At 33.5% G+C, this 24,525-nt stretch overlaps 1 protein-coding gene and 3 non-coding genes across 4 annotated transcripts in view; all 4 read right to left on the reverse strand.

The window, feature by feature from the left end:
* LOC149410460 (uncharacterized) overlaps positions 1–24,525 on the reverse strand; it is a 179,277-nt gene that overhangs the window by 22,140 nt on the left and 132,612 nt on the right. Inside the window, exon 2 of the mRNA XM_089647845.1 lies at positions 6,333–6,529. Coding sequence (XP_089503971.1) covers positions 6,333–6,525 — 193 coding nt within the window. The 5' untranslated portion in view covers positions 6,526–6,529. The remainder of the gene's footprint in view (positions 1–6,332; positions 6,530–24,525) is intronic.
* On the reverse strand, positions 11,084–11,202 carry LOC149410461 (5S ribosomal RNA). Its single transcript, XR_016305007.1, has one exon. It is a non-coding gene; the product is annotated as a 5S ribosomal RNA (ribosomal RNA).
* LOC149410462 (5S ribosomal RNA) lies at positions 11,528–11,646 on the reverse strand. The gene has a single exon (XR_016305018.1). It is a non-coding gene; the product is annotated as a 5S ribosomal RNA (ribosomal RNA).
* Positions 11,970–12,088, reverse strand: LOC149410463 (5S ribosomal RNA). The gene has a single exon (XR_016305024.1). It is a non-coding gene; the product is annotated as a 5S ribosomal RNA (ribosomal RNA).

A 24,525-nucleotide genomic window follows, 5' to 3' on the forward strand; every position in this document is an offset into this window, starting at 1 on the left:
TCTTGATTTATGTTAAATAAAATATTTGCCAAATTCTCACCTTCAACCTCCGGTATACCTCTTATTTCGGCGGTAAAATTTTTTTGTTGCCGATCTTGATCGTCGATCTTTAATTCGAGCATAGTTAGTTTTGCCTCGAGTTCTGTGTTTTTTTTTTGAATGGAGTCTATGCTTTGTAGTTTTATCAGAGATTTTTTAAAGTCTTCTTCAAATCCCTCCATTTTGCTATTAAAGAATGTTAGCGAGGCCTTGAAGTCCTTGAATTCATCGAACATTTCGTATAATTTCGTCTGGACATTCTTGAATCCCTGTAGCTCAGTCTTGATTTGACGTAATTCATGTGTGATTAGGTCGAGCTGTGTTTCTCCTACTTTAGTGGCGCTGGCCGCTGGGGTCTCCTTCCTGGAAATGGAAGTAGAACGCGCCGTACTGCGCGTTTCCGTCTTGCAGCCAGTGCATTTGGTATTATTGCGTTTTTCTTGGGAGAGTTTTCGGTAATGACCTTCACTTACGCCACCGCAGGCGAAATGTAGACTCTCCTTGCAGGAGGAGCACCAGAACATTGATTCCCTCGTGAGTATGGGTTCCGGGCACTTGCTGCAGGTGGTGCTCTCCATATTGCAGGGAGTTATTTTGTATTACAGTGAACAATCGACACAGAAACTGAGTTGTAAAAAAATTATATTTTAGTATTACAGTTTTGAAGGAATTGTATTAGAATATTATATTTAGTTTATTTTGTTGTTAGATTTAATATCACATTTATTTTTAAAATTACAGTATATATTTGATTTAGTATTGGATTTATTTTGTATGATTTATTAGATTGCCATCTGTTGGACAGTAAGTAAATCAAACTTCACAACGTAAAAAATAAAAAATAAATGTTTACTCTGGGTTTCGAACTCACGTCCCGGGAAGGTAGATCGGAATATGTCGGCGCCTCTCACCACGCTGCCAAGTACCGATACACAATTCACGTGATTTATTCCAATATAACTGGTAGACTTGCGAAATAGTCGTACAAAAGGTCTAAATTGTGGTTTAGTTTTTTGACACTTATATAACGACTGTTTTTTTTTAAAAATAAATCATGAAATTCACGTTCGCGCACAACGGGTTCACTGATTTAGTAGTAATTATTTTTAATGTTTGTTATTTAGATTCACTTTTCACTGTGTTTATTACGATTGTTTGTTACCTTCTTTTGTATGTCAGAAGGTGTTGATATAAAACACAAATTTAATGACGGTTTGTCGTTTTTTAGAATAGCGCAGCTCACAGATAGTGCGCAAACGCAAAAATGATTATATTCACTTGAATTCTAACTTTAATTCTAACTTTAAGATTGTTTTATTTTTAAATTAGTTTATAGTAATATGAGATGCGACTGGTCGGTAGGTAGTTTTAGTAGTTTTTGGTCCAATAGTTTTTGAATCACAGGCACACACATACGGACATTGTTTTTTTATTTATTTAGATTCATGTTTTAACCATTCTAACGATCGCTACCCTTATTTAGGTCTTAAGGCTCTAGGCCTTGAGCGAAGACTGCCTAAATTTAGGTAGAATATTTTTTTGAATTGATTTTAAAAATACCCGTAAACAGATCAATTATACATCCTACAAATATGAAATAAATTATGAAGTATAAGTGGATTCTATGGCATTAAACCATAATAAACAGTGTGTACGTTTCAATGTTAATATTCCGAAGTATGATTTTTTAAAAGAGCGGGTCAAGGCATTTATTTTGTAAATACCCTATCGCTCGACTGGTTAACTTACTGACAGCTTTACAGAGCGTGTTTAATTTATTTATTTATGTGGCTTTTCAACACTATAGATGTATTATATATATATGAATAGAAACCATTGTCGCAACTGATTTAGTACCTATTGCATAAAATAAAGATTAATACAAAATGTGTGATTTGGACGTATTTCGTGGTGCAAAAGTTCTTAAGCCCCCGCATACCTAAATTCTACCGGTTTATCTCTTATGTTTCTCGTTAACTCCTTTGTTTTTAAGATCCAAAAAATATACGTTATTTTTTAAGATAATATACCTTCATAAATATTTGTTATGTCAAAACGTTAATTATATAAAATTCACTCGATAGAAAAAAAATCGCAAAGTAAGCTAAGAAAATTATTAAAAACACGTTTTGTTCTGATGTTTAATATGTTATAACCATGAAAAAGTGCACAGTGTTTCTTTAAATGCGACTAATGCATTTGTCGAGAGATTTTTGATCTTTTTCAAACGAGTTGCGTTTTATTAAATATTATCATTTTTTTAATATTAGGGCGCTCCCTCTAACATTCGTATTTACATATCTCCCTTTCAAACCATCGTTGAACGCTTACTACGGGGTCTTCAATTTCCATTGCAAAACTGTGTTTCATCGTTGTACAAAAAGGTTTAATTTTAATCTTCTAAAAGTATTTTTTTAATTCAACTTTCCGTATTGTTTGTTGAAAAAACAAACGACATCAAAAACTCTGCGGTTTCAAAAAAACTCTGCGGTTCCAAACTTTTTGTTACGGTCGGCGAAATTTTAGGTTTGTAGATATCTAAGTCCCACACTGTTAATTATGAGTTGTTTCTAATGAATAAATAATAAACTACAAGAAGCGTGTTATTGGTATAAAAACAATTCTATGAATTTACGTAAGAGCGTTCGACTGTACTTGTTTATATGTTTTATTATTTATTCAGAAGTAAGGAAAAATGATCTTATTTCAAGTACATAGACACGTTCAAAATACATATTTCTATCAATACCATAAAACGGGATGACTTTGATTCAAGGGCGTATATAATTATAATATGTAATGCATAAGTGGAAACCACATGATTGACGCAAACTCTTAATTAATGCATATGCAAAGTAAACTTGTTTGATATGACAATGTTTGTGAAGTCTTTTGTATTTCTTGTTTTTGTTTACAGATACTTTAAATGTCTTTATAGTGATTTGTTTTTGGGGTATTATGCCGTGTTGCGCTAACTCTTCCTTTAAGCCAACGTTTCGGACAGCATTGCAGTGTCCATCATCAGGTCAGATGTGTTTTCACAATGTGTAACCGATTACACATCTGCCCTGATGATGGACACTGCAATGCTGTCCGAAACGTTGGCTAAAGAAGGAGGTAGCGCAACACGGCATAATACCCCAAAAAATCACTATTATACTTTTGGCCGTGTAAATCTTAAATCATATTTTTAACTGTCTTGTTTCTTATCTGATAGTGTTACATTTATATTGTCACTTACTAAAATTCTCACTTAACAGATGATTGATTGATTTACTTACAATTATTATTTGTTGTCTCTTCTTGAACCGTACAAAATAATTGGTTATCTGACAACAAATAAATAGCTACGCTACATAAGTCACCTGTAATTTGATATTTTATGTGATTTGATAACAATGGATTTGTACAGATTGGCATCAATGGAAAATAATTTATTATATTCCATTAATACGTCATTTTAACATTTTTTCTATTACCATTTGTATTTTTATGTTTTCTTACACTTTATACTTATAACTTTTAAACTTTATTTATGTTATAGAAAATTAAATTGTGATATAGTATAAATATTTTAATAAAAACTTATTTATATGACATTAAAGACACTTTACAATACATCTATTAATGGCACATGTTGTGCTGTATGTTTTTAAAATAAATAAATGAGTTACCTTTTTTACTAGTATTATTTTGTATTCAGTTTATCATTTTACTGTTATATCATGCTTTATTTTTTTTTGTATGATATTCGACAGCTCACTAGATACGTAATATTTTTTTGAATCCCTGTAAAAGCCCAGCTGGGCCTAAAACCAAATAAAATAAGGGGGGAGGTTGACGGGGTTCAACCACTCCAACAGCCTCTGTATTTGCGTAGGAAAAAAAGATTCATACTCGGAGATTAAATTCCTAAAAAATACAAAGATATATTTTGAACCATTTCTTCTATCAATGTGATGTAAATAATAAGTTGTGGTGAGTAGATGTTACGAAATACTTTCTGATACATTTTCCTTCTTCTCTCTTTCCCCCTCCTCCAACAGGGTCGAACTCCCCCCGCCCTTGGGGTTGAACCCTCTATTAGTATATGATAATAAAATAATTAAAATGATACACCTAGTGCCATCTACAATACGTTATAGGAAAATAAAATGATTGTCTGTTCAAAATTACAAACCGTGTTTCATTACCCTCCCCATGTTAATGTTATATCTACGCCACTGGTTTGATCAATTTTCAACTTTGAAATTATGTAACTTTTTACCAATGAAATGTGTATGAAAATTTTAGGTTATATTTATTGCACTCGTATAGACTATCAAAATACATGTTTATGTTGTGTTTGAGGAGTCAACAAATAAATAAAAAAACTTATTGATCACCTTTGGGAGTGAAGGGAATAATTCGAGTTTATACGATAGACACTGATCTACCCCACTTTATAATATAAATAACATAAAAATCGTTAAGGAATTAATGAAATGTGGGTTTTTACATTTTCTTATTCCGTAAAAAAGCCCAATGGGCGTATAAAAAATAAAAAAAATAAATTCCTTTGCTTATCAAAAAAAAACAAAAATATATATCTAAAAAAAAGTTGCACAATTCAACCATCAATATTTTTTTAATATAACTTAAAACCGACTAATTTTATACATATTTTCAATGCGTCATTAAATCCACGTTGTCCGAAAATAATTATCAAATAGAAGTAAATATTTTATTTTATTTTTTGGAAAACTTAATGAGTAAAACCTCAAATTGTAATATTTAATTATTGAAGACAATATTAGCGATTCCACGAAAATTTTAAACAGAAAAATCAGAAAAAATACGGTCACATGTAGGACTCGAACCCAGGACCCTTGTTTTGCCGGGGCACCACTCTACCAACGTAATAAGAAAAGTGAGAAAAAGTAAACGTGAGAAAAATGAAGACAATGTTGGTAGTTCTTATTCGAAGTATTATACTGTTAAATATGACCAAAAGAGATAGGATCCAATTAGTTCAGTTGACAGTTGACAATATGACACACACAACATCATCTTCCTTTGTCTCACTACCAGATCCCCATATTTATATCAGCCATCTTTGGACCATTCCTAAAAATACATTGTTGTTTGCAGGAGTGTAATTTTCATCCTTTTGAAAGAGTAGACAATATCAAATATCTTGGCTTAATAATTGATAGAAATCTAAAATGGAACAATCATGTTGATATATTAACAAACAAAATAAGAAAGCAAGCCTACATCTTCAAGACTCTAAGAAATATATTGGACATATTTACATAACAAATTGTATACTATGCGCTTGTTCAATCAATGCTTTCAATAAATTTTGTATATTTGAGTTCTTATCACAAGACTACCCTAGATCCTTCAAATGTTGCACAAAAATTAATTTAAAAAAATATTGTAATAGAAAAGTTCTTTGTATTCTTCACAGTTATATTTTTCATAGTTATATAGTGAACGTAAAATTATATCAATAAAGCAGTTAATAAATTCTCTGTAAATTTTTCAACAATATTAACTGCCAAAAGATCAGAACAAGTGCGCAACACTAGATTGGGTTCTTCTAATCTATCAGCCGGTGAATACCAAAACATCCTTTGGACAAAGTAGTTTTTCTTAGGACGGGTGGTTTTTAAGTTCTGTGAAAGTTCTATCCCAAGTCCTGTTATTATTTTACTATGACCGAATTGCTTCTCAGCACTGAAATAAAAACAGAATTTGAATAGAAATTTCACATAACTTAAAAATTAGCTTTAAAATTTGATGAATTGTTCAAATTTTGTGAAACAACCCGTCCTTATAAAGCTCCGTTGCTTTAATTATGATGGGTGGAAATAAAAAATAAACCATTTTTCCGTTAAATCTATTCAAAAAAATTCTATACTAGGCGAGAATAGTAATTTTCAATTACCCATAACGTAGCTTCTGTCATAAATCGCCGTAGAAACTACATATTCAATATAATCCATCTATGTATGTTTTATGTAAATTACTTATTTGATTAAATATAATAAAGGTAAAACTGCTCATCTCAGCATTGATTGAACAAGCGCATAGTATACAATTTTTAATGTAAATATGTCCAATATATTTCTTAGAGTCTTGAAGATGTAGGCTTGCTTTCTTATTTTGTCAGTTAATAGTGAGATAAGCTGCATAGGAAAAAAACAATCTTAGTGGCGAGAATTATACAGATATACGCGACGATCAAAGTCACCCACCGATTCAAAAGTCAGTCTTCAGTGAATATATACATGTCACTTAGTACTTACCGACCGCCCTGCACAGTGGCTCATCCAGAACGAAGTTGTCACACATGAAGTCCACGGCGTCCTCGAACATCTCCTCGGGAATGTCCTGAATTACGAACGCCGGAGGGGGCACTGCCGCCGAGGGTGACCTGCGGCCATTGAAGCGACGCCACACAGTGGGTACGGGGGCGCCGGGAGGACGAACCCAAGCCATTTTCCTGCACAAATTATTCATTATTCACACTATGGCATCTGTACTGTACACCTACGCCAGTGACATCGACTGTAAAATGCCGGTTTTCTCTCGGGGGTACCTTGGGTAAGGATTTTCAATTGAAACACAACTTCCACAAATGTCGTCGGACAACTGGCTGGTTACGCCAGTTGTTTGCGTATTTATTGTGTTCGAATTCAACAATTTCTACACGTGTTAATGTGCAGCAATTATTCTTATATCTAAACAGAATTATTATAATGCGTCATACTGCCGAGAATTAATTACTAGGTTCCACAGTTTGTCGTGCGAGTAATTCATCCTTGCAATGGCGATATGACACGTGTAAGGAGATTTAAAATCTTATCAAAAGGACTCGTCGTGCGAGATAAGCCCCAAAGGATTCGGTATAGTAAAATGTGTGATAACAGATAAATATTCATTTGCTTAATTATTTAGGTACACCCATCTGCTGTCCGGTACACTCCCAAGGTAAAAAAGTATTTTTCACCAAATAGTTTCCTCGGACAGCAAGGTATCTTCAAGGGGTTGAACACGTTGGTTTTCAAGGAGAGGTGTGTTTGTGTCATCCAGAAGTAGGTATTCGTTTTTGTCGTTAAGAGGAACTGTCCTATGTTGTCGTAAATATCGATTAAAAATCCATATCATTTTCACGGTATCAGGCGATCTTTAAAATAATCGATAAAGAAATATATTTCAGAAGAATTAATGAACGAATCACTTGTTAAGTAACCCATTAACGAGTTATTTGATCCACATGCCAAGTGTTTACGTCTGAGGTATTTGTTTATAATAAACAAATCTTTCGTTCATAATTCAAGTTCAAGAATCAGTGCTATTTTTATTACTATATCTCTCATGTGACTCTTCTTCTTAATTGATACTTTATGCAAATTTTCATATTGAATTCAATTTGAATAATAATTCTTAGTAAGATTCCAAAATAACAATAAATTCTCCGCCACACAGGATGAAAAAACAACTCTTAAAGTTCGATCCCTGGTCTTGCCTTTGTGCCCGTAAAAATGATGAATTTTCAAAATATGCTATTTTATGCAGATTTTATTATTAATTTCGATTCGGACCATAATTTTGAGTATGATTCTGAAAATTCAATAAATTCTGCGCCATACAGGCTAAAATGAAAAATCATTTTCAAAATGTGCCAACCCTCATGATATTAAAAATTGCGATAAAATGTCTTATTAAAAATATAGATAATAGTCGTTTTTTAGAATGTTCTGCTGAAAATTCGGAATCTTACTAGGAATAATGATCCGAATTGAAATCAATATAAAAATCTGAATTTAGTAGGATTTGTTGAAAAATCATCATTCTTACGGACGTAATGTAGACTTGGGTTCGAACTTTAAGAGTCGTTTTTTCAGCCTGTATGGCGAAAAATTTACTGAAATTTCTGAATTGTACTAAAAATTATGGTCAAAATTGAAATCAATATAAAAATCTAAATTAAGTAGCAATTTTTAAAATTCATCATTCTTACTGGCGTAATTTCAAGACTTGGGTTTGAACTTTAAGAGTCGGTTTTTCAGCCTGTATGGCGCAGAATTTACAGATTTTTTTGGAATCTTAATAAGAATACTGATCCAAATTGAAATCAATAACAAAATCTGTATTAAGTAGCATTTGTTAAAAAATCATCATTCTTACGGGCGTAATTTAAAGACTTCGGTTCGAACTTTAACAGTAATTTTTTCATACTGTATGGCGCAATTTTAAATGAATTTTTCGGAATCTTACTAAGAATACTGATAGGAATTAAAAAAAATAAAAAATAGCAAAAAATAGCAATTGTCGAAAAATCATCATTCTTACGGGCAATTTAAAGACTTGGTTTCGAACTGGAGGAATCGTTTTTTAAGCCTGTATGAGGCAAAATTTAAGGGAATTATGTAATTTTACTAAGAATACTGATCCGAATTGAAATCAATAAAAAAATCGGCAAAAAGAAGCAAATGTCGAAAAATTATAATTCTAACGAGCAATTTAATAACTTGGGTTTGCCCTTAAAAAGTGGTTTTTTAAGCCAGTATGGGGCAGAATTTACTGAACTTATGTAATCTTACTAAGAATAGTGATTCAAACTAAAGTCAATAAAAAAATCCGCACAAAGTAGCAAAATGTCGAAAAATCATCATTCTTACGGGCAATTTAAAGACTTGGGTTCGAACTTTGGAAGCAGTTATTTCAGGCTCTATGGGACCGAACAGGTTGAAATTTCGGAAATGTGATAAGATTCGCCGTCCAAATAAAATTCAGTCACAAAATCTCCATAAAATTGTATTTTTAGAAAAATCATGGTTTTAATAGACGCTTATTTCAGACTTGGGTTCGAAATTTCGAAGCAGTTATTTCAGGCTCTATGGGACCGAACGGGCTGAAATTTTGGAATAGTGATAACAATCGTTGTGCAAATCGAATTCAGTCAGAGAAGTTCTATAAAGTTTTATTTTTAGAAAAATCACGATTTTTATGGACGCTAATTTCAGACTTGGGTTCGAACTTTCGAAGCAGGTATTTGAGGCTCTATGGGACGGAACGAGCTGAAATTTTGGAATAGTGATAACAATCGTTGTCCAAATCGAATTCAGTCAGAAAATCTCTATAAAGTTTTATTTTTAGAAAAATCATGGTTTTAAAAGACGCTAATTTGAGACTTGGGTTAGAACTTTGGAAGCAGTTATTTCAGGCTCTATGGGACCGAACGGGCTGAAATTTTAGAAGGGTGATAACAATCGTTGTCCGAATCTAATTCAGTCAGAAAATCTTTATAAAATTTAATTTTTAGAAAAATCATGATTTTTATGGACGATAATTTCAGACTTGGGTTCGAACTTTGGAAGCAGTTTGTTCAGGCTCTATGGAACCAAACGGGCCGAAATTTCGGAATTAGGAAAAGAATCGATGTACAAATAGAATTCAATCACAAAATCTCCATAAAATAGTATATTTTTAAAAATCATGGTTATAATAGACGCTCATTTCAGACTTGGGTTCAAACTTTCGAAGCAGTTATTTCAGGCTCTACGGGACCGAACGGGCTGAAATTTCGGAAATGTTATAACAATCGTTGTCTCAATCGAATTCAGTCACAAAATCTATATAAAGATGTATTTTTAGAAAAATCATGGTTTTAATAGACGCTAATTTCAGACTTGGGTTCGTACTTTTGAAACAGGTATTTCAGGCTCTATGGGACCGAACGGGCTGAAATTTTGGAATAGTGATAAGAATCGTTGTCCAAATCGAATTCAGTCAGAAAATCTCTATAAAGTTTTAATTTTAGAAAAATCATGAATTTTTATGGACGCTAATTTCAGATTTTGGTTCGAACTTTGGAAGCAGTTTGTTCAGGCTCAATGGAACAAAACGGGCCGAAATTTCGGAATAAGGAAAAGAATCGTTGTACAAATAGAATTCAATCACAAAATCTCCATAAATTAGTATATTTTTAAAAATCATGGTTATAAAAGACGCTCATTTCAGACTTGGGTTCGAACTTTCCAAGCAGTTATTTCAGGCTCTACGGGACCGAACGGTCTGAAATTTTAGAAGGGTGATAACAATCGTTGTCCGAATCTAATTCAGTCAGAAAATCTTTATAAAATTTAATTTTTAGAAAAATCATGATTTTTATGGACGATAATTTCAGACTTGGGTTCGAACTTTGGAAGCAGTTTGTTCAGGCTCTATGGAACCAAACGGGCCGAAATTTCGGAATTAGGAAAAGAATCGTTGTACAAATAGAATTCAACCACAAAATCTCCATAAAATAGTATATTTTTAAAAATCATGGTTATAATAGACGCTCATTTCAGACTTGGGTTCGAACTTTCCAAGCAGTTATTTCAGGCTCTACGAAACCGAACGTGTTGAAATTTTGGAAGGGTGATAACAATCGTTGTCCAAATCGAATTCAGTCAGAAAATCTTTATCAAGTTTAATTTTTTGAAAAATCATGATTTTTATGGACGCTAATTTCAGACTTGGGTTCGAACTATGAAAGCAAATTATCCTCTCTCTATGGGAACAAACGGGCAGAAATTTCGGAAATGTGATAAGAATCGTTGTACAAATCGAAATCAGTCAGAAAATCTATATAAAGTTTTATTGAAGTGAAACTTCTTTACCCGCGTCATGCAATTTCGAGTACCGGAGTAAAACCAACTCATGACCGAAACGAAAATGCGGGACCGATTAAAGTTCATTTGATTTAGTCAAAGTTTTGAAGTAAAATATAAATGCTTCTTAGCTCATCTCGACAACTGGCGTTGGTGGTGTAATGGTCAGCGTAGTTGCTTTCCAAGCAGTTGATCCGAGTTCGATTCTCGGCCATCGCACATTATTTTTTTGTTTTTAACGCCTTTTTTTTTTTTCAATGGTTGACCATAATATCAATCCACTAAGTAATATTTTAGGCCTGTAGCATACTTGAAAAGTTAAAGAATGATATAAAATTTTTTATGATGTTAACGATAAAAAAATAAAAAAAAACATAAAATTACCATAAAAAATGGGCCAACGGCACGCGGTGTTCCCAAGCGGTCACCCATCCAAGTACTGACCGCGCCCAATGTTGCTTAACTTCGGTGATCGGACGAGAACCGGTGTGTTCAACATGGTATGGTCGTTGGCAAACGCTAAACAATATTAATTTCTATTCTACCTGCCAATAAATATATATGAAAATTAGTATAAAAAAGCCCTAATAATACTGAAAACATTAGCAAGGTGTGTGCGACGTTGATAAAAATAATCATTACATACGCGCTTGAAAAAGATCGTAATTACATCCATAACTTTGCAGGAATTTTTTTTTTCAATGGTTGACCATAATATCAATCCACTAAGTAATATTTTAGGCCTGTAGCATACTTGAAAAGTTAAAGAATTTTATGATATTATTAATGATAGTAACGATAAAAAAATAAAAAAAAACATGAAATTACCATAAAAAATGGGCCAACGGCACGCGGTGTTCCCAAGCGGTCACCCATCCAAGTACTGACCGCGCCCAATGTTGCTTAACTTCGGTGATCGGACGAGAACCGGTGTGTTCAACATGGTATGGTCGTTGGCAAACGCTAAACAATATTAATTTCTATTCTACCTGCCAATAAATATATGAAAATTAGTATAAAAAAGCCCTAATAATACTGAAAACATTAGCAAGGTGTGTGCGACGTTGATAAAAATAATCATTACATACGCGCTTGAAAAAGATCGTAATTACATCCATAACTTTGCAGGAATTTTTTTTTTCAATGGTTGACCATAATATCAATCCACTAAGTAATATTTTAGGCCTGTAGCATACTTGAAAAGTTAAAGAATTTTATGATATTATTAATGATAGTAACGATAAAAAAATAAAAAAAAACATGAAATTACCATAAAAAATGGGCCAACGGCACGCGGTGTTCCCAAGCGGTCACCCATCCAAGTACTGACCGCGCCCAATGTTGCTTAACTTCGGTGATCGGACGAGAACCGGTGTGTTCAACATGGTATGGTCGTTGGCAAACGCTAAACAATATTAATTTCTACTCTACCTGCCAATAAATATATGAAAATTAGTATAAAAAAGCCCTAATAATACTGAAAACATTAGCAAGGTGTATGCGACGTTGATAAAAATAATCATTACATACGCGCTTGAAAAAGATCGTAATTACATCCATAACTTTGCAGGAATTTTTTGAAGTGAAACTTCTTTACGCGCGTCATGCAATTTCGAGGACCGGAGTAAAACCGACTCATGACCGTGACGAAAAAACGGGATCATTTCGCTATAGGAGCCTAGCTAATATTATATACCTAGTTTAACTCACTCTCCTAACTCATCTTCGCTGTCTACAGGCAGAGCGCACGACTGTGGTCGTGAAGAACCGAGGTTCGATCCCCGCTTTAACTAATTTTTTTTTTCTTTTTTTATAACTTTTAATTTTTTTTATCACATGCTACTTATAAATATGTCAATAGACAGAAAAAAAGAGAGAATGAAATGAAAAGAGAGAGAGAGAAGAATACTAGAAGTTTCACTTCTGTCTTGCGTAGGCTTGACACACCCATTTTTTTTTAGAAAAATCACGGTTTTTATGGACGCTCATTTCAGACTTGGGTACGAACTTTCTTAGCAGTTATTTCAGGCTCTACGGGACCGAACGGGCTGAAATTTTGGAAAAGTTATAACAATCGTAGTCTCAATCGAATTCAGTCAGAAAATCTTTAGTAAGTTAAATTTTTAGAAAAATCATGATTTTTGTGGACGCTAATTTCAGACTTGGGTTCAAAATTTGGAAGCAGTTTGTTCTGGCTCTATGGGAACAAACGGGCCGAAATATCTGAAATGTGATAAGATTCGCCGTCCAAATAAAATTCAATCACAAAATCTCCATAAAGTTGTATATTTTTAAAAATCATGCTTATAATAGACGCTCATTTCAGACTTGGGTTCGAACTTTCGAAGCAGTAATTTCATGCTCAATGGGACCGAACGGGCTGAAATTTCGGAAAAGTGATAACAATCGTTGTCAAAATCGAATTCAGTCACAAAATCTCTATAAAGTTTTATTTTTAGAAAAATCATGACTTTTTCTGGACGCTCATTTCAGACTTGGGTTCGAACTTTCTAAGCCGATATTTCAGGCTCTACGGGACCGAACGGGCTGAAATTTCGAAAAAGTTATAACAATCGTTGTCTCAATCGAATTCAGTCACAAAATCTATATCAAGTTGTATTTTTTAGAAAAATCATAGTTTTAATAGACGCTGATTTCAGACTTGGGTTCGAACTTTCCAAGCAGTTATTTCAGGCTCTACGAAACCGAACGGGTTGAAATTTCGGAAGGGTGATAGCAATCGATGTCCAAATCGAATTCAGTCAGAAAATCTTTATCAAGTTTAATTTTTTGAAAAATCATGATTTTTATGGAAGCTAATTTCAGACTTGGGTACGAACTTTCTTAGCAGTTATTTCAGGCTCTACGGGACCGAACGGGCTGAAATTTTGGAAGGGTGATAACAATCGTTGTCAAAATCTAATTCAGTCAGAAAATCTTTATAAAGTGTAATTTTTAGAAAAATCATGATTTTTATGGACGCTTATTTCAGACTTGGGTTCGAACTTTGGAAGCAGTTTGTTCTGGCTCTATGGGAACAAACGGGCCGAAATTTCTGAAATATGATAAGAATCGTTGTACAAATCAAATTCAGTCACAAAATCACCATAAATTTCTATTTTTTTTTAAATCATGGTTTTAATAGATGCTCATTTCAAACTTGGGTTCGAACTTTGGAAGCAGTTATTTAAGGCTCTATGGGACAGAACGTGCTTATATTTTGGAATATTGATAAGAATCGTTGTACAAATTGAATTCAGTCACAAAATCTCCATAAAGTTGTAGTTTTAGAAAAATCATGATTTAATAGACGCTAATTTGAGACTTGGGTTCGAACTTTGGAAGCAGTTATTTCAGACTCTATGGGACCGAACGAGCTGAAATTTTGGAATAGTGATAAAAATCGTTGTCAAAATCGAATTCAGTCACAAAATCTCTATAAAGTTTTATTTTAAAAAATCATACTTATAATAGACGCTCATTTCAGACTTGGGTTCGAACTTTCGAAGCAGTTATTTCATGCTCTATGGGACCGAACGGGCTGAAATTTTGGAAAAGTGATAAAAATCGTTGTAAAAATCGAATTCAGTCACAAAATCTCTATAAAGTTTTATTTTAAAAAATCATGCTTTTAATAGACGCTCATTTCAGACTTGGGTTCAAACTGTCGAAGCATTTATTTCATGCTCTATGGGACCGAACGGGCTGAAATTTCAGAAAAGTGATAACAATCGTTGTCAAAATCGAATTCAGTCACAAAATCTCTATAAAGTTTTATTTTAAAAAATCATACTTATAATAGACGCTCATTTCAGACTTGGGTTCGAACTTTCGAAGCAGTTATTTCATGCTCTATGGAACCGAACGGGCTGAAATTTCGGAAAAGTGATAACAATCGTTGTCAAATTCGAATTCAGTCACAAAATCTCTATAAAGTTTTATTTTTAGAAAAATCATGTTTTATGGACGCTCATTTCAGACTTTGGTTCGAACTTTCTAAGCAGTTTATTCAGGCTCTACGGGACCGAACGGGCTGAAATTTTGGAAGGGTGATAAAAATCGTTGTCCAAATCTAATTCAGTCAGAAAATCTTTATAAAGTTTAATTTTTAGAAAAATCATGATTTTTATGGACGCTAATTTCAGACTAGGGTTCGAACTTTGGAAGCAGTCGGAAATGTGAAAAGATTCGCCGTCCAAATCAAATTCAGTCACAAAATCACCATTAAGTTGTATTTTTAGAAAAATCATGGTTTTAATAGACGCTAATTTTAGACTTGGGTTCAAACTTTGGAAGCAGTTATTTCAGACTCTATGGGACCGAACGGGCTGAAAGTTTGGAATAGTGATAAAAATCGTTGTTCAAATCTAATTCAGTCAGAAAATCTTTTTAAAGTTTAATTTTTAGAAAAATCATGATTTTTATGGACGCTTATTTCAGACTTGGGTTCGAACTTTGGAAGCAGTTTGTTCTGGCTCTATGGGAACAAACGGGCCGAAATTTCGGAAATATGATAAGAATCGTTGTACAAATCGAATTCAATCACAAAATCACCATAAATTTCTATTTTTTTTTAAATCATGGTTTTAATAGATGCTCATGTCAAACTTAGGTTCGAACTTTCTAAGCAGTTATTTCAGGCTATATGGGACAGAACGTGCTTATATTTTGGAATATTGATAAGAATCGTTGTACAAATTGAATTCAGTCACAAAATGTCCATAAAGTTGTATTTTTAGAAATATCATGGTTTTAATAGACGCTAATTTCAGACTTAGGTTCGAACTTTCGAAGCAGTTATTTAAGACTCTATGGGACAGAACGTGCTGAAATTTCGGAAAAGTGATAAGAATCGTTGTAAAAATCGAATTCAGTCACAAAATCTCTATAAAGTTTTATTTAAAAAAATCATGCTTATAATAGACGCTCATTTCAGACTTGGGTTCGAACTTTCGAAGCAGTTATTTCAGGCTCTACGGGACCGAACGGGCTGAAATTTCGAAAAAATTATAACAATCGTTGTCTCAATCGAATTCAGTCAGAAAATCTTTATCAAGTTTAATTTTTTGAAAAATCATGATTTTTATGGACGCTAATTTCAGACTTAGGTTCGAACTATGGAAGCAAATTGTTCTCGCTCTATGGGAACAAACGGGCAGAAATTTCGGAAATGTGATAAGAATCGTTGTACAAATCGAAATCAGTCACAAAATCTCTATAAAATTTTATTTTTAGAAAAATCACGGTTTTTATGGACGCTCATTTCAGACTTGGGTACGAACTTTCTTAGCAGTAATTTCAGGCTCTACGGGACCGAACGGGCTGAAATATCGAAAAAGTTATAACAATCGTTGTCTCAATCGAATTCAGTCACAAAATCTATATAAAGTTGTATTTTTTAGAAAAATCATGGTTTTAATAGACGCTGATTTCAGACTTGGGTTCGAGCTTTCCAAGCAGTTGTTTCAGGCACTACGAAACCGAACGGGTTAAAATTTTGGAAGGGTGATAACAATCGTTGTCCAAATCGAATTCAGTCAGAAAATCTTTATAAAGTTTAATTTTTAGAAAAATCATGATTTTTATGGACGCTAATTTCAGACTAGGGTTCGAACTTTGGAAGCAGTCGGAAATGTGAAAAGATTCGCCGTCCAAATCAAATTCAGTCACAAAATCACCATTAAGTTGTATTTTTAGAAAAATCATGGTTTTAATAGACGCTAATTTTAGACTTGGGTTCAAACTTTGGAAGCAGTTATTTCAGACTCTATGGGACCGAACGGGCTGAAAGTTTGGAATAGTGATAAAAATCGTTGTTCAAATCTAATTCAGTCAGAAAATCTTTTTAAAGTTTAATTTTTAGAAAAATCATGATTTTTATGGACGCTTATTTCAGACTTGGGTTCGAACTTTGGAAGCAGTTTGTTCTGGCTCTATGGGAACAAACGGGCCGAAATTTCGGAAATATGATAAGAATCGTTGTACAAATCGAATTCAATCACAAAATCACCATAAATTTCTATTTTTTTTTAAATCATGGTTTTAATAGATGCTCATGTCAAACTTAGGTTCGAACTTTCTAAGCAGTTATTTCAGGCTATATGGGACAGAACGTGCTTATATTTTGGAATATTGATAAGAATCGTTGTACAAATTGAATTCAGTCACAAAATGTCCATAAAGTTGTATTTTTAGAAATATCATGGTTTTAATAGACGCTAATTTCAGACTTAGGTTCGAACTTTCGAAGCAGTTATTTAAGACTCTATGGGACAGAACGTGCTGAAATTTCGGAAAAGTGATAAGAATCGTTGTAAAAATCGAATTCAGTCACAAAATCTCTATAAAGTTTTATTTAAAAAAATCATGCTTATAATAGACGCTCATTTCAGACTTGGGTTCGAACTTTCGAAGCAGTTATTTCAGGCTCTACGGGACCGAACGGGCTGAAATTTCGAAAAAATTATAACAATCGTTGTCTCAATCGAATTCAGTCAGAAAATCTTTATCAAGTTTAATTTTTTGAAAAATCATGATTTTTATGGACGCTAATTTCAGACTTAGGTTCGAACTATGGAAGCAAATTGTTCTCGCTCTATGGGAACAAACGGGCAGAAATTTCGGAAATGTGATAAGAATCGTTGTACAAATCGAAATCAGTCACAAAATCTCTATAAAATTTTATTTTTAGAAAAATCACGGTTTTTATGGACGCTCATTTCAGACTTGGGTACGAACTTTCTTAGCAGTAATTTCAGGCTCTACGGGACCGAACGGGCTGAAATATCGAAAAAGTTATAACAATCGTTGTCTCAATCGAATTCAGTCACAAAATCTATATAAAGTTGTATTTTTTTGAAAAATCATGGTTTTAATAGACGCTGATTTCAGACTTGGGTTCGAGCTTTCCAAGCAGTTATTTCAGGCACTACGAAACCGAACGGGTTAAAATTTTGGAAGGGTGATAACAATCGTTGTCCAAATCGAATTCAGTCAGAAAATCTTTATCAAGTTTAATTTTTTGAAAAATCATGATTTTTATGGACGCTAATTTCAGACTTGGGTTCGAACTATGGAAGCAAATTATTCTCGCTCTATGGGAACAAACGGGCAGAAATTTCGGAAATGTGATAAGAATCGTTGTACAAATCGAAATCAGTCACAAAATCTCTATAAAATTTTATTTTTAGAAAAATCACGGTTTTTATGGACGCTCATTTCAGACTTGGGTACGAACTTTCTTAGCAGTAATTTCAGGCTCTACGGGACCGAACGGGCTGAAATATTGGAAAAGTTATAACAATCGTCGACTCAATCGAATTCAGTCACAAAATCTGTATAAAGTTGTATTTTTAGAAAAATCTTGGTTTTAATAGACGCTAATTTCAGACTTGGGTTCGAACTTTCCAAGCAGATATTTCAGGCTCTACGAAACCGAACGGTTGAAATTTTGGAAGGGTAATAACAATCGTTGTCTTAATCGAATTCAGTCAGAAAATCATAGTAAGTTTAATTTTTAGAAAAATCATGATTTTTGTGGACGCTAATTTCAGACTTGGGTTCAAAATTTGGAAGCAGTTTGTTCTGGATCTATGGGAACAAACGGGCAGAAATTTCGGAAATGTGATAAGAATCGTTGTGCAAATCGAAATCAGTCAGAAAATCTATATAAAGTTTTATTTTTAGAAAAATCACGGTTTTTATGGACGCTCATTTCAGACTTGGGTACGAACTTTCTTAGCAGTTATTTCAGGCTCTACGGGACCGAACGGGCTGAAATTTCGAAAAAATTATAACAATCGTTGTCTCAATCGAATTCAGTCAGAAAATCTTTATCAAGTTTAATTTTTTGAAAAATCATGATTTTTATGGACGCTAATTTCAGACTTGGGTTCGAACTATGGAAGCAAATTGTTCTCGCTCTATGGGAACAAACGGGCAGAAATTTCGGAAATGTGATAAGAATCGTTGTACAAATCGAAATCAGTCACAAAATCTCTATAAAATTTTATTTTTAGAAAAATCACGGTTTTTATGGACGCTCATTTCAGACTTGGGTACGAACTTTCTTAGCAGTAATTTCAGGCTCTACGGGACCGAACGGGCTGAAATATCGAAAAAGTTATAACAATCGTTGTCTCAATCGAATTCAGTCACAAAATCTATATAAAGTTGTATTTTTTAGAAAAATCATGGTTTTAATAAACGCTGATTTCAGACTTGGGTTCGAGCTTTCCAAGCAGTTATTTCAGGCACTACGAAACTGAACGGGTTAAAATTTTGGAAGGGTGATAACAATCGTTGTCCAAATCGAATTCAGTCAGAAAATCTTTATCAAGTTTAATTTTTTGAAAAATCATGTTTTTAATGGACGCTAATTTCAGACTTGGGTTCGAACTATGGAAGCAAATTATTCTCGCTCTATGGGAACAAACGGGCAGAAATTTCGGAAATGTGATAAGAATCGTTGTACAAATCAAAATCAGTCAGAAAATCTATATAAAGTTTTATTTTTAGAAAAATCACGGTTTTTATGGACGCTCATTTCAGACTTGGGTACGAACTTTCTTAGCAGTTATTTCAGGCTCTACGGGACCGAACGGGCTGAAATATTGGAAAAGTTATAACAATCGTCGTCTCAATCGAATTCAGTCACAAAATCTGTATAAAGTTGTATTTTTAGAAAAATCTTGGTTTTAATAGACGCTAATTTCAGACTTGGGTTCGAAATTTCCAAGCAGATATTTCAGGCTCTACGAAACCGAACGGTTGAAATTTTGGAAGGGTAATAACAATCGTTGTCCTAATCGAATTCAGTCAGAAAATCATAGTAAGTTAAATTTTTAGAAAAATCATGATTTTTGTGGACGCTAATTTCAGACTTGGGTTCAAAATTTGGAAGCAGTTTGTTCTGGATCTATGGGAACAAACGGGCAGAAATTTCGGAAATGTGATAAGAATCGTTGTGCAAATCGAAATCAGTCAGAAAATCTATATCAAGTTGTATTTTTTAGAAAAATCATGGTTTTAATAAACGCTGATTTCAGACTTGGGTTCGAGCTTTCCAAGCAGTTATTTCAGGCACTACGAAACTGAACGGGTTAAAATTTTGGAAGGGTGATAACAATCGTTGTCCAAATCGAATTCAGTCAGAAAATCTTTATCAAGTTTAATTTTTTGAAAAATCATGTTTTTAATGGACGCTAATTTCAGACTTGGGTTCGAACTATGGAAGCAAATTATTCTCGCTCTATGGGAACAAACGGGCAGAAATTTCGGAAATGTGATAAGAATCGTTGTACAAATCAAAATCAGTCAGAAAATCTATATAAAGTTTTATTTTTAGAAAAATCACGGTTTTTATGGACGCTCATTTCAGACTTGGGTACGAACTTTCTTAGCAGTTATTTCAGGCTCTACGGGACCGAACGGGCTGAAATATTGGAAAAGTTATAACAATCGTCGTCTCAATCGAATTCAGTCACAAAATCTGTATAAAGTTGTATTTTTAGAAAAATCTTGGTTTTAATAGACGCTAATTTCAGACTTGGGTTCGAAATTTCCAAGCAGATATTTCAGGCTCTACGAAACCGAACGGTTGAAATTTTGGAAGGGTAATAACAATCGTTGTCCTAATCGAATTCAGTCAGAAAATCATAGTAAGTTAAATTTTTAGAAAAATCATGATTTTTGTGGACGCTAATTTCAGACTTGGGTTCAAAATTTGGAAGCAGTTTGTTCTGGATCTATGGGAACAAACGGGCAGAAATTTCGGAAATGTGATAAGAATCGTTGTGCAAATCGAAATCAGTCAGAAAATCTATATAAAGTTTTATTTTTAGAAAAATCACGGTTTTTATGGACGCTCATTTCAGACTTGGGTACGAACTTTCTTAGCAGTTATTTCAGGCTCTACGGGACCGAACGGGCTGAAATTTTGGAAAAGTTATAACAATCGTCGTCTCAATCGAATTCAGTCACAAAATCTGTATAAAGTTGTATTTTTAGAAAAATCTTGGTTTCAATAGACGCTAATTTCAGACTTGGGTTCGAACTTTCCAAGCAGATATTTCAGGCTCTACGAAACCGAACGGTTGAAATTTTGGAAGGGTAATAACAATCGTTGTCCTAATCGAATTCAGTCAGAAAATCTTGAGTAAGTTTAATTTTTAGAAAAATCATGATTTTTGTGGACGCTAATTTCAGACTTGGGTTCAAAATTTGGAAGCAGTTTGTTCTGGCTCTATGGGAACAAACGGGCCGAAATATCTGAAATGTGATAAGAATCGTTGTACAAATCGAATTCAGTCACAAAATCTCCATTAAGTTGTATTTTTTGAAAAATCTTTGAACTTTAATGGGTTTGAACTTTGGAAGCAGTTTTTTCAGGCTCTGTAGGACCAAATGGGTCAAAATTTCGGAAATGTGATAAGATTCGCCGTCCAAATAAAATTCAATCACAAAATCTCCATAAATTTGTATATTTTTAAAAATCATGCTTATAATAGACGCTCATTTCAGACTTGGGTTCGAACTTTCGAAGCAGTTATTTCATGCTCTATGGGACCGAACGGGCTGAAATTTCGGAAAAGTGATAACAATCGTTGTCAAATTCGAATTCAGTCACAAAATCTCTATAAAGTTTTATTTTTAGAAAAATCATGTTTTATGGACGCTCATTTCAGACTTTGGTTCGAACTTTCTAAGCAGTTAATTCAGGCTCTACGGGACCGAACGGGCTGAAATTTCGGAATAAGGAAAAGAATCGTTGTACAAATAGAATTCAACCACAAAATCTCCATAAAATAGTATATTTTTAAAAATCATGGTTAGAATAGACGCTCATTTCAGACTTGGGTTCGAACTTTCCAAGCTGTTATTTCAGGCTCTACGAAACCGAACGTGTTGAAATTTTGGAAGGGTGATAACAATCGTTGTCCAAATCGAATTCAGTCAGAAAATCTTTATCAAGTTTAATTTTTTGAAAAATCATGATTTTTATGGACGCTAATTTCAGACTTGGGTTCGAACTATGGAAGCAAATTGTTCTCGCTCTATGGGAACAAACGGGCAGAAATTTCGGAAATGTGATAAGAATCGTTGTACAAATCGAAATCAGTCACAAAATCTCTATAAAATTTAATTTTTAGAAAAATCACGGTTTTTATGGACGCTCATTTCAGACTTGGGTACGAACTTTCTTATCAGTTATTTCAGGCTCTACGGGACCGAACGGGCTGAAATATCGAAAAAGTTATAACAATCGTTGTCTCAATCGAATTCAGTAACAAAATCTATATAAAGTTGTATTTTTTAGAAAAATCATGGTTTTAATAGACGCTGATTTCAGACTTGGGTTCGAGCTTTCCAAGCAGTTATTTCAGGCACTACGAATTCGAACGGGTTAAAATTTTGGAAGGGTGATAACAATCGTTGTCCAAATCGAATTCAGTCAGAAAATCTTTATCAAGTTTAATTTTTTGAAAAATCATGATTTTTATGGACGCTAATTTCAGACTTGGGTTCGAACTATGGAAGCAAATTATTCTCGCTCTATGGGAACAAACGGGCAGAAATTTCGGAAATGTGATAAAAATCGTTGTACAAATCGAAATCAGTCAGAAAATCTATATAAAGTTTTATTTTTAGAAAAAATCACGGTTTTTATGGACGCTCATTTCAGACTTGGGTACGAACTTTCTTAGCAGTTATTTCAGGCTCTACGGGACCGAACGGGCTGAAATTTTGGAAAAGTTATAACAATCGTCGTCTCAATCGAATTCAGTCACAAAATCTGTATAAAGTTGTATTTTTAGAAAAATCTTGGTTTTAATAGACGCTAATTTCAGACTTGGGTTCGAACTTTCCAAGCAGATATTTCAGACTCTACGAAACCAAACGGTTGAAATTTTGGAAGGGTAATAACAATCGTTGTCCTAATCGAATTCAGTCAGAAAATCTTTAGTAAGTTTAATTTTTAGAAAAATCATGATTTTTGTGGACGCTAATTTCAGACTTGGGTTCAAAATTTGGAAGCAGTTTGTCCTGGCTCTATGGGAACAAACGGGCCGAAATATCTGAAATGTGATAAGAATCGTTGTACAAATCGAATTCAGTCACAAAATCTCCATTAAGTTGTATTTTTTGAAAAATCTTTGAACTTTAATGGGTTTGAACTTTGGAAGCAGTTTTTTCAGGCTCTGTAGGACCAAATGGGTCAAAATTTCGGAAATGTGATAAGATTCGCCGTCCAAATAAAATTCAATCACAAAATCTCCATAAATTTGTATATTTTTAAAAATCATGCTTATAATAGACGCTCATTTCAGACTTGGGTTCGAACTTTCGAAGCAGTTATTTCATGCTCTATGGGACCGAACGGGCTGAAATTTCGGAAAAGTGATAACAATCGTTGTCAAATTCGAATTCAGTCACAAAATCTCTATAAAGTTTTATTTTTAGAAAAATCATGTTTTATGGACGCTCATTTCAGACTTTGGTTCGAACTTTCTAAGCAGTTAATTCAGGCTCTACGGGACCGAACGGGCTGAAATTTCGGAATAAGGAAAAGAATCGTTGTACAAATAGAATTCAACCACAAAATCTCCATAAAATAGTATATTTTTAAAAATCATGGTTAGAATAGACGCTCATTTCAGACTTGGGTTCGAACTTTCCAAGCTGTTATTTCAGGCTCTACGAAACCGAACGTGTTGAAATTTTGGAAGGGTGATAACAATCGTTGTCCAAATCGAATTCAGTCAGAAAATCTTTATCAAGTTTAATTTTTTGAAAAATCATGATTTTTATGGACGCTAATTTCAGACTTGGGTTCGAACTATGGAAGCAAATTGTTCTCGCTCTATGGGAACAAACGGGCAGAAATTTCGGAAATGTGATAAGAATCGTTGTACAAATCGAAATCAGTCACAAAATCTCTATAAAATTTAATTTTTAGAAAAATCACGGTTTTTATGGACGCTCATTTCAGACTTGGGTACGAACTTTCTTATCAGTTATTTCAGGCTCTACGGGACCGAACGGGCTGAAATATCGAAAAAGTTATAACAATCGTTGTCTCAATCGAATTCAGTAACAAAATCTATATAAAGTTGTATTTTTTAGAAAAATCATGGTTTTAATAGACGCTGATTTCAGACTTGGGTTCGAGCTTTCCAAGCAGTTATTTCAGGCACTACGAATTCGAACGGGTTAAAATTTTGGAAGGGTGATAACAATCGTTGTCCAAATCGAATTCAGTCAGAAAATCTTTATCAAGTTTAATTTTTTGAAAAATCATGATTTTTATGGACGCTAATTTCAGACTTGGGTTCGAACTATGGAAGCAAATTATTCTCGCTCTATGGGAACAAACGGGCAGAAATTTCGGAAATGTGATAAAAATCGTTGTACAAATCGAAATCAGTCAGAAAATCTATATAAAGTTTTATTTTTAGAAAAATCACGGTTTTTATGGACGCTCATTTCAGACTTGGGTACGAACTTTCTTAGCAGTTATTTCAGGCTCTACGGGACCGAACGGGCTGAAATTTTGGAAAAGTTATAACAATCGTCGTCTCAATCGAATTCAGTCACAAAATCTGTATAAAGTTGTATTTTTAGAAAAATCTTGGTTTTAATAGACGCTAATTTCAGACTTGGGTTCGAACTTTCCAAGCAGATATTTCAGACTCTACGAAACCAAACGGTTGAAATTTTGGAAGGGTAATAACAATCGTTGTCCTAATCGAATTCAGTCAGAAAATCTTTAGTAAGTTTAATTTTTAGAAAAATCATGATTTTTGTGGACGCTAATTTCAGACTTGGGTTCAAAATT

Source organism: Hesperophylax consimilis, chromosome 27 (genome assembly GCF_061612785.1).
Source record: "Hesperophylax consimilis isolate HC1 chromosome 27, BYU_Hcon_1.0, whole genome shotgun sequence".
In the NCBI taxonomy this organism is placed as follows: Eukaryota; Metazoa; Arthropoda; class Insecta; order Trichoptera; family Limnephilidae; genus Hesperophylax; species Hesperophylax consimilis.